This window comes from Kogia breviceps, chromosome 4 (assembly GCF_026419965.1).
Source record: "Kogia breviceps isolate mKogBre1 chromosome 4, mKogBre1 haplotype 1, whole genome shotgun sequence".
Classification (NCBI taxonomy): domain Eukaryota; kingdom Metazoa; phylum Chordata; class Mammalia; order Artiodactyla; family Physeteridae; genus Kogia; species Kogia breviceps.
Genome location: NC_081313.1, coordinates 174785848 through 174795997, shown reverse-complemented (window position 1 = coordinate 174795997; position 10150 = coordinate 174785848). Strand labels below are relative to the sequence as shown.

Below are 10150 nucleotides of genomic sequence, written 5' to 3'. Positions count from 1 at the left end.
TGCATCCATTGTCACTGCTGTGTCCCTGGCACCCAACTGGTTCTCAGTGTCTGTGCATCAACAATCAGGGTGTGCAGGTAGAGGGTGCACACGGGACCCAGCTCCCAGGGACCACACCACACAGGCTGTTTATAAAAACCATTTTAAATTAGAAAAGGTAAGAAGCATCAGTGCACACAGATGAGAACAGAGGGACAGAGGGCCCAGACCCATGTGCGATGTGGTCACCCCATGGCTGAGTGGGCAGTGGTGGAGACTGTCAGGAAGGCACAGACAGCTGAGTCCAGGGTGCTGGTTCCTCTGGGTGTGGTCTCAGGCCCTGTGAGCTCAGAGGTCAGCCTTCCGGAAACTTGCTCTGTTCAAGGAGTTCCTGGGGGAGGAATGAAGTGGATCAACATGGCCACAGGGCCCCCAACTCCATAATGCTCCCCAGCCTCCTCCTCCTCCTCCTCCCCTCCCCCTTTTCCTCCCCCCCTCCTCCTCCAAGGAGGTCTTCTATGGTCTTCCTGGCTCCTTTTACATTGGCTCTGATCTGGCCATGGAATCAGAAATTGTCTCTTAGAATCCACCACTGGAGATATGAATCACGCCCAACGCCCATTTTACAGATGTGGAAACTGAGGCTCAGAAAAATGAAGTCACACACCTGGGAAATGATCAGAAACGGTTGCCCAGAGCTTGAATATGTGTACGTGTCTGAGTATTCACATGACTGTGCAAAGCCCTGAGCACCCGTGTTGATGTGCACGTGTATGACGGCCCCCACGCTCTCTCTGCCTGCCCCCTGTCTCCCTCTCTAGGGTGGGAGGCCTGGGTCAGGCACCTGAGGCCGGCTGTGTTTGGCGCCAGCAGCTGAGGCAGGCGCTGGGTGAGCAGGGGCTGCAGAGCCTCCCGCAGGCGGGAGTAGTTGCGCTCCAGCTCACGGTGGTACTCCTTCTGGTCCGGCCCAATCAGGGCTTTGTTCTTCCGCAGCGCATCCTCGCACCTGAGGGAGGACCAGACGGCAGGAGATGCTCAGGGGCCGACACTCAGAAGACAAAGCAAGACCAGAGGTGGGGAGTCCGCGAGCTGGGGTCAGGCATGCACAGGAGCCTATGATGGGGGTCTGGCAGGTGGATATGACTTAATGGAAATCAGAGAGGTTACAATGGGGGCTCAGGCTGATAGACGGGCTGTACTGGGGAGTCAGATAGGCAGAGAGCCATAATGCGGGGGTTAGTGGGACTCTGACTGGGGGTGGTGGTCGGGCCTACTTCTTGCAGAAGTCCTTGAAACAGAGCCGCAGCTTGTTGTGATGCCTGAAGAGCTTAGGGTCTTGCGGGATCTCGGCCAAAAACACCTGGGCCACCTCCAGTGGACCCTGTGGGGGTGATAGGGGCTTGTGACGATGTCTGCATGGCCCCCGGGGGCCTCAGGCAGCCTGCATACCCCACCGACCGTGCCTGGTTTACAGTGGGCCCCACGGAGCCCTGCAGCACCATCTGCAGCATTTTGGCATCAGGCGGGTCCTGCTCGGTGGCGAAGGCCAGCTCCCGGGTCTTCTTCTGCATGTCCTCGATGGCCACCTCTACTGGCGTCAGCACTGTCTGCGGGGTGGAGATGAGCAGGCACATGTCGGGGCCTGAGGATGTCCTCACCCAACCCAGCCCACGGCAGCTTGGACCCCAGCTGGGGGTGGACAGGGGTACAAGAGGCTGTAAGGAACCAGGTCTGGGGCTCCTGCCTGCTTGGGTCTGGCAGGGTGGGGGTCAAGGTTGAGCTGCCTTTGTTTGGTTCTGATAACTCTGGTCTGGTTCTAGTCCAGCCTTGGGTCAGCAAGGTCTGGAAGTAGGAGGTTTGAGTCTGCAGATTGGGGTCTGGAGGTTGGAGTTTGGGGGTCCCTGGCCTCCCTTGGTTTTGGGGTCTCTGTACCGCCCCTCCCTGGGCCTCCCCCAGGCTTGGGCCCCGCCCACCTCCTCCCGGTGGCACACGCGGATTCGTGTCTTGATGTAGGGGAAGGCGTGGTCTGTGCTGAGCAGCGTCTTGCGTTTGTGCTGCTTGGGCAGTTCTCCGTGTGCGCGCCCATCCGGCGTGAAGGGCGTGCAGAACAGGAAGGTTCGCAGCCCGTAGTTGCGGTCGAAGTAGGTCACCCGGTCCTTGAGCTCATAGGTGTCGAAGTGCGGCTCCACGTACGTGATCTGGATGTAGGCCTGGGGCACGGGGCTCAGGGGTGAGGCTCTCAGCCCCAATACACACGGCTGGGGCTTGCTGGCCTCCCGTAGGGGCCCCATCCCTGGAGAAAGGGGATTTGGGCCTCCCTGGGTCTGGGGGCTTTGGATCTGGGGTTCCCAGGTCTCCCTATGTCTCCTTTGGATGTTTGGGAATCCCCTGAGGAAGAGGACGTGGGGACCCCGAGGGAGATAAGCTTTGGAGTTTCCCAGCGATATAGGATTTGAGGGGACACAGAATTATAATACTTGGAGTCTCCCTGAATATAGGATTTTGGGGTCCCTGGGGGGGTAGTCAGGAGCCCTCACCTTCTGGGGGTCCAGCTTGGTCTTGTCCACAGGGTTAGAATCTTTGATGATCTGGACCACGTCCTCCCCGAATCTCTCCGTGTAGAACTCCTGAGGAAACGGGGCTGACTCACAGTTGCACAGCTGCAGCCCCAGTGCCCTGTCCCAGGGCACCCCGCCCCACCCCGCCCCAGGGCAGCCCAGTGCCCTGTCCACCCCCCAACTGCCAGGACGTGCCTCCAGCCGGTGTGAGATCTCGGCCAGCTTCGTGATGGACGGCTCCTTGTACACGAACTCCTGTTCATCTAGGTCACCGAAGCGGGCGCCGTAGAAGCCCACGCGGAAATATGTCCCGAACACACGCTGGGGCTGTGGGAAAGCTGTTGTTGCCCAGGAGGCCCTGCTGGAGGTCCCTCTACACCAGAGACACATGGGTCCTCAGGCCCCATGTGCGGAAGAGGTTGGCATGGGCGGAGGACCCCGGACACCTCAAGAACATCACATCACGGGCACAGGCAGGGGCGTGAACCCAGATAACTGCCAATTGCCCACACCCTCACTCATTTATTTTCCCCAGCCTGTCTCCTACCTCCCCCAAATCTTTATTCTCATTTAACACAAACCCCTAGTTTCTGACTCTCCCTCATGATCCATGCAATTCTTCAGAGTCTGGATCTCAATATGAAATGAGAACTGGGGCCCTATTGCTCATAACTAGGTGCTCAATGCCTATAGGTCTGGGTATACAGTAGGTGCTCAATACATGCACGAGTGACTGAGGGAAGGCGTGGCCGTTTCTTGCTCTGGGACAGAGGCTCTGGTTCCCTTGTTCCACTGCATCCCCTCCCCTCCCAGATCTAAGTTTGCCAAGAAGGACCCCCTCCCTCCAGGTAGACTACTTTCCACCAGGAAGGATGGGGGTGGCTCCATGTTCACTCACCAAGGCAGATCCAGGCAGGGTGAGGTGGGCACCAGGAGATGGAGGTGGGGAGCAGGGGGCAGAGAGACAAAGTCATGGGTGAGGTCAGAGGTCACAGCCCCCAGGCCCCAGAGTCCTGGTTATGCTGTCCCATGAGAACTATTCCATGGGCAGAGACAGGAGATCCGGGGAGGGAGGGGACTTGCCCGCCCCGCCCAGCTCCCACCCAGTCCTCCCCCCTTGGTTCTGGGTTCCTGCCATCTTTGGCCAGAAAATTCTCCCCAAACTAGGAGATGCCTAAAAATAGACCCAAGTAGGGGAGAGGCGGGAGAGGGGGGACATTAAATGGCAATGAGGAGCAGAGATCCTGGGGGAAGCTGGGGAGGCAGGGACAGAAACCAAGAGAGACACACAGAGAGAGTGATCAAGGAGAGAGACAGAGACAGGGAGAGATGGACGGCAAGAGACCAAGAGACACAAAGAGAGAGAAAAAGAAACAGAGACAGAGGAAGTTGGAGGCCCCCCCCCCCGCTTCCAGGCAGTGACCAAGCTGGCCCTGCCTGAGGGAGGGGTGTCTCTGGAGAGCTCCCAGCTGGGTGAGTCACAGGCTGCCCTGGAGATCTGGGGCAGGGAGGGGGGCTCCGGGGGGAAGTAGTGGGGTGCGTCATCGCCCACTGAGCCCCTGTGGCCAGGCAGCTGTGCTCCTCCAGCGCCCCCTGGTGGTCCCTGACCACTGCTGACCAGAGGCAGGTGGCCACTCACCTCCCAGCCGGAGCTCTGTGGGTGGGGACAGAAGGGTCAAGGTCAGCTGAGCCCAGCAGGGGCCAGGGGCTGGGGCCGAGGGCAGGGTCTGAGAGGGCATCCTGGGCCCACCTGGTGCATGATCTTGGTGAAGGCCTCCTGCAGTTTGCCGTGCACGGCAGCCAGCTTCTTGTAGTCACGGTGGGCTTCCAAGATGGGGATGAGGGTCTTGTAGACCTCATTCACTGCCTCGTAGAGCCCACCCTGGGGGTGGAACATCAGGATTTCCAGCACCAGCCCTGATCTTCTCTCCTTCCTGGAACAACCCTCCTTCCATGCTCCTACCCACCCCTCCAGGACACCATCTTCTATCACCTCCTCCGAGAAGCCCACCCTGACCACACCTGCCCCAGATGGGGTACCAGCCTTTCCACTCAGCCCCTACAGACATTCTCTGTGGTCTCCACCTGCTTTACTATGGACCCGGTGCTGTGTACATGTACACTCTACCCATGTTCCTTCATTGGTGGGAGGAGTCATCTTTTTTTTCCACTCCTCAGAGGGGAAGCTGAACTTCAGAGACATGGAGGGGCTCCCCAGGGCCAGGACCTGAAGGCCGGCCCTTCTGGCATGGTGCCTAAGACTTCCACACTCAACTGCCTCCCGGCACATGGTAATGGCCACTCCTGAGTGCCGCTGGCCCCCAGTCAGGGCCAGCATCAAGTCTGGCACATGGCAGGTATCCTGAGCTATTTGCTGAGTGTTAGAGGTCTGTGTCTACCATCTGGCTTATTCCCAAGGCCTCTGTCTCTGAGACTCCAGCAAAGTGATCATAATAATAAAAACAACATTAAAAAAAACACAAAAACCTCTAGAAAAAAAGGGAAAAAAAAGAAGGCTTGATGCAAAGAACTGAAACAGGATGGTAAATGGTCACTGAATTTGAGTGCTGGGTATGGGGGGTGGTGGGGATACAACTTTCTTTTATATGTTCTTGACATTTTTTATAACAATAAAGAATTTTAGGGAATTCTCTAGTGGTCCAGTGGTTAGGACTCCACACTCTCACCGCAGGGGGGCCTGGGTTCAATCCCCTTAGTAGGGGAACTAAGATCCTGCAAGCCACATGGTGTGGCAAAAAAAAAAAAAAAAAAATTTAAAATGGTAACTGAATATATTCAAGGCTTACTATATCCAGACCATGTGTCAAGGGTTTTATGGGGAGAAAGGCAGGTAGCGGGGCCTCTGAGGGAACCCAATCCTCCTCCTCTACAAATCCCCTGCCCAGATAGGGTCCGGGCAGCAGCTTCACCTTGAGTCTCTGGGAGCGGGTATCGGGCCCATCAGCAGACGCACGATGCCTCCCCAGCCCCAGTCCTCACCATGGTGAAGTAGGCGGCCGCCTGTTCCAGCAGCCCCACCAGCCCCAGCTCCGTGAAGTGCTTCCCGGAACAGAAGCCCTCCTCATCAGGCGACAGGATGTCGTCAGAGATGGCGGACTCCTCCAGCACGTTGGACGAGATGTTCTGGGGTGGGAGGTGGCATCAGAGCCCGGTCCTCGGCCCACGTGTGCCACCCCCTGCCCGCCACTACCTCACCCCCCATCCCCGCCGCTCACCTGGAAGGAAACGCAGCCCACCGGCAGGTGGCGGCTGTCCTCCAGCAGAGCGAGGTACTCGGCCACCAGGGCCGCCGCGTGAACCATGCACTGTGCGGCCTCTGCGTGGTTGCCCAGCTCCGCATGCTTCCCCGCCATGTTTTGCAGCCATGTCAGCCGCAGGTCTGGGGAGCCCTGGTAGCCCCGGGCAATCCTAGGACCCAGGTGAGGGGGGATGTGAGGAGGACGGGGACTCACCTTGCCCCCCTGCTCACCCTTCACATGTCCATCCCCTTCACCTGTGACCCCACCCATCTGTCCCAGCCAATCTCCTCACCTTTACCCCATTCACCTGTCTCCTAACTTAACCCACTCCTTACCTGTCCATCTCTTCATTACCCCCACAAGTGCCCCAGACCCAGAGTGGGGTCTGCCCAGGGCCAACCCTTCTGTATGCCCCCTGCCTTCCCTGTCTCCATCACGTGGGCCCCCATCTCCCACTCCCCCGTTTCTTACTAAATACCCTTCACTCTTCTCCAAATCACTGGTTCCCCTAATCTGTCACCCCTTCACGGGTTAGCACCTCGCCTGTCTCTCCCACCTGTCCCCCTCACTTATTCTTGTGCTCCTCTGTCATCCTCATCTGTATGTTCACCTGGCACCATTTTTACTTACTCATTTACCTGCCCTCACCTGTCTGCTCACCTGGCCCCTCGCCTGTCTGCCCTCTCACTTGGTCATCTTCACGTGTCTCCTCTCCTGGTCCCTCCTTCACTTGTCCATCCTTACTCGTCTCTCTTATTACCTGTGCGCTCACCTGCTCCCTCCCCACCTCCTCTCCCCTCACCTGTCTGTGAATGGCCGAAGGTTCCAACCGGCCCTCCTCACCTGTACATGAGGTCAATGAGCATTTCCGGGTCCTCCTGATGCTCCTTCATCTTCACCGTGTCAGTCAGGATCATGTGCAAGTTGAACATCAGGTCCTGGACCTGGAGCGGGGAAATGGCCAGGAGTGACTGACGGAGCCGAGGTGGTGGGGTCAGGGGTCAAGCACCGCAGGGCAAAGACCCTGGCTGCGGAAGGTGGGGCGGGGGTCCGGCGGGGTCACCTGCTCAGCAAAGGTGCTGTCCCGCAGCCCCACGTCCTCCTCGGCATAGGTGAGGATGGTCTTGAGTGAACGTCGCAGGTGCTCTTCGCTGAAGTTCTGCGTTGTCCCCACCAGGGACGAAAGCGACATGGTCACTTGCATCTTCACGCGGGCAAAGTTCTGGGTGGGCCGGGGAGGAAGAGCACGCCTGACTGTGGACCTCGGATCCTCACACCAGAGCCTGCTAGACCCGCTGACTTCACCCCTCTCCCCTCCTGCCCTGCGTCTGTCGCGTCAAGACCCCTAGTCGGCCGCCCTCCCCAGAGCCCTTGATCACACACACACCCCACACCCCCACTTACGTTGCCAATCTCGAAATTCTGGCGCATGAGGAGGTAGAGGGAGGCACTGGCGTGCGTACGGATGGCGCTGATGCGGCTGCCGCAGTGTCGCAGGAGCCTCAGGCAGAGGTCGGCACACAGCTCCGTGTCCTCCTCAAACAGCAGCTCTGGGAACTGGCCCCCATAGAGGGACAGACACCAGTCAGCCCCTCCCCGTTCTGGCTCAGAAGGTCCCAGATGGGGACATGGGCGGAAGCATCGGTCTGTGTTCTGCCTTCTCTGGCCAATCCCAGCAGGTTTTGGTGTCAGATCTGGGTTTAAGCCCTTACTGTGTGACTCCAGGTGAGTAACTCTGCCACTCTGAACCTCAGTTCCCTCCTCTGCAAACTGTAGCTAAGGAGTGAGTGTCTGCCTCATGGAGTTGCTGAGCACACAACAGTCGCTCAACGAATGGGCTGTGACTGTTACTCTTAAGAAGTGTGGCTGTCAGAGGTACTCACCTTGGATACCAGGGCCCGCTGTGTGGCCAGGCCATGCTGCAAGAAGAGGGCACTCTGGGCACTGCCCAGACTGTACAACACAACCTTTAGTACCGCGCCCAAGATACTCTCCCGGGCCTCTGACAGCATCACCGTCTGGGGGGGCCAGAAATCCAACTGTTAGAGACTGGGGTGGTTATGGAGTCAGGGAAGGAGAGGGATTCCGGAGTCAGAGATCACAAGGCCCTGTGGTGGGGTCAGAGATGAGAGAGATGCTGGATCAAGCCCTACCTGCACGATGATCTCCAGTGTATCCAGAACCACCAGGCTTGCCTCGGTTGCCAGGTTCCCGTCCACCAAGGCCTCGTGTTCCATTTCTTCCTTGGTCCTGGAGGGGACAGAAGGGATTGAGGGGGCCTCTCAGGGCCAGACTCCACCCCACGGCTGAGGTCTTTCCCCTCCCTCGGCTGCCTTGGGTGGCTGGGTGGGGGCGCCAGTTCTCTGGAAATTGGTCTAACCCCAGCAAACGACTTCCTGCCCACACCCACTTGTCCACACGGTCCGAGGTTTGTCTCCAGTGTGTGACACTCTTCCGCCAGCGTACATTCTCCTGGTTCCCAAATGGGCTCCTCTCTGAGACACACAGGTGCATGTTCACAGATGTGCAAAAACATAAAGACACACGTGATGACCATGAGAATGGATCCCACACACGTGGGATCCCTGTGAGGACACTGGGTGACGTGGATGCTTGCGGAGTGGATGCAGTTAGACATGAACAGGGAACACAGACATCCACGTGTACGGGGATAACGCGTGGACTTCTTTCTGGGAAAAGTAAGCCAAATAGAGGCAGAGATGGTCCCCGTCTCGGGGCCCCTGGTACAAAGGCTGGGAGGCACCGGGTAGGGACGTGCATGGGGTACATCTCCCTCTCACCACGGCTCCGTCGCACCATCTCCTGTCGGGCTCCGATGGTGCCCAAGATAGCTTCCTCCAGCCGGGCCTTCATGTCCAGTGATTTCTTGAACGTGAGACTGTTGATACGTTCAAAGGCCTTTTTCCCCTGGAAGAACAGAGAAGAAGTTCGAGGTTGACTCTGCTCTTTTCTGTGGGCTACCCTGGTCCTGCTTCTTCTGCCTCCTACACCCGTCCCCTGCCTACCCCTCGAACCTTGTATTCAAAGGCAGCCAGACAGAGGTACAGCAAGTCCAAGAGACGACCCAGCTGAGGGAGGGCCAGGTCCGCCGCCCAGCGCTGCAGCAGCGCTGGCTCAGCATTCTTCAAGACCCATAGCACACACACCAGCAAGGTCCGGCTAGACTCGGCAGAGAGGGCACAGCCTGAGCGAGCAGCCTGGGGACAGAGAGGGGACAGGGCACTCAGAAGGGAGAGAGGTGACTGTCATTTTTCTCCATATTAAGATGAGAACTGGCCGATTGGTACTTCATTGAATAAATTCCATTACCAGGTTATTGGACACACAATGTCCAAAATACAATAAAAAAATCACAAGACATGTGAAGAGGCAGGAAGATGTGATTGATAAGGGAAAAAAAGACATTAGACACAGGCACAAAAACAATCAAATGTTGGATGGGGTCTCTGGGGACAAGGCTGGTACTCACTGTCGCTGGGCCCTGGGAGATGCTGGCCCGGGAGCCAGGGGCCAGGGGGCCACCAGCTATGGCCATGGCCACTGAGGGGTTGATGGTGCCTCCCATGTCCCCTTCCCCTTCTGTGTCTGAGTCGAGCATAGAGGCCAGTCTTGACCGCTGACCTGGACCCTCTGCGGGGAGAAAAGAATGAGACCGTGGTTAAGTGCTATCTCTGTCTCAAATTTCAGCTCACAGGTCACCTCCTCAGGGAAGCCTTCCCTGATTCTACCCCCCCAGACCAGGGTGGAGTCTCTAGTTATTGACTCCCAGAGCTCACTTATTGTACTTGTAATTAAATACATTCATCATGCAACTGTTTCTAAGATCCACAAAGGCCTGGACTATATCTGCTGTGGCCACTCTAAACTCAACACTTAGAACGTGGCCTGGTGCACAGGAGCAGTCATTGTAAAGTGATGATGATGATGATGATGGCAATGGTGACAACCACAATAATAAATGCTGCTGCTATTATTACAGCACCAAGTGGCGCTTACATGGCATTTCCTGTGTCAGGTGCTGTTCTAAGCACTTTAACAATATTAACTGTTACTCTTCAGAACAACCCTATGAGATAAGTACTTTTATCACCCTTACTCTTTAGAAGAAGAAACTGAGGCACAGAGAGGTTAAGTTACTTTCCTGGGGTCACACAGTAGATAAATGGTAGAGCTAGGATTTTGATCTAAACAGTCTGGTTCCAAAATCTCTGATCTTGGACTTCCCTGGTGGCACAGTGGTTAAGAATCCACCTGCCGATGCAGGGGACACAGGTTCAATCCCTGGTCCAGGAAGATTCCCACACGCCACAGAGCAACTAAGCCCATACACCA

The 10150-nt window shown here is 57.0% G+C and overlaps 1 protein-coding gene across 11 annotated transcripts in view; it reads right to left on the bottom strand.

Moving 5' to 3' along the window:
• Positions 1-126: 126 nt before the first annotated feature.
• The window catches only part of DOCK6 (dedicator of cytokinesis 6), a 42773-nt gene continuing 32749 nt past the window's right edge, over positions 127-10150 (bottom strand). For 4 of the 11 annotated variants that reach the window (XR_010840438.1, XM_059061023.2, XM_059061024.2 and 1 more), the window contains 20 exons: positions 9288-9448; positions 8833-9015; positions 8599-8725; positions 8208-8292; positions 7951-8047; positions 7681-7815; positions 7202-7354; positions 6861-7019; positions 6641-6741; positions 5774-5966; positions 5538-5681; positions 4288-4419; positions 4177-4191; positions 2733-2858; positions 2517-2606; positions 1953-2189; positions 1443-1586; positions 1254-1360; positions 824-985; positions 127-370 (listed from right to left, as the gene is read on the bottom strand). Coding sequence is in view for 9 of the 11 variants with exons in the window: in XM_059061023.2 (XP_058917006.1) it covers positions 328-370; positions 824-985; positions 1254-1360; positions 1443-1586; positions 1953-2189; positions 2517-2606; positions 2733-2858; positions 4177-4191; positions 4288-4419; positions 5538-5681; positions 5774-5966; positions 6641-6741; positions 6861-7019; positions 7202-7354; positions 7681-7815; positions 7951-8047; positions 8208-8292; positions 8599-8725; positions 8833-9015; positions 9288-9448 (2594 nt within the window). In the remaining 2 variants the exon portion in view is untranslated. Of the gene's footprint in view, positions 371-823; positions 986-1253; positions 1361-1442; positions 1587-1952; positions 2190-2516; positions 2607-2732; positions 2865-4176; positions 4192-4287; positions 4420-5537; positions 5682-5773; positions 5967-6640; positions 6742-6860; positions 7020-7201; positions 7355-7680; positions 7816-7950; positions 8048-8207; positions 8293-8598; positions 8726-8832; positions 9016-9287; positions 9449-10150 lie in introns of those variants that run through there. The other 7 variants (XM_067032749.1, XM_067032752.1, XM_067032753.1 and 4 more) reach the window with 4 other exon arrangements.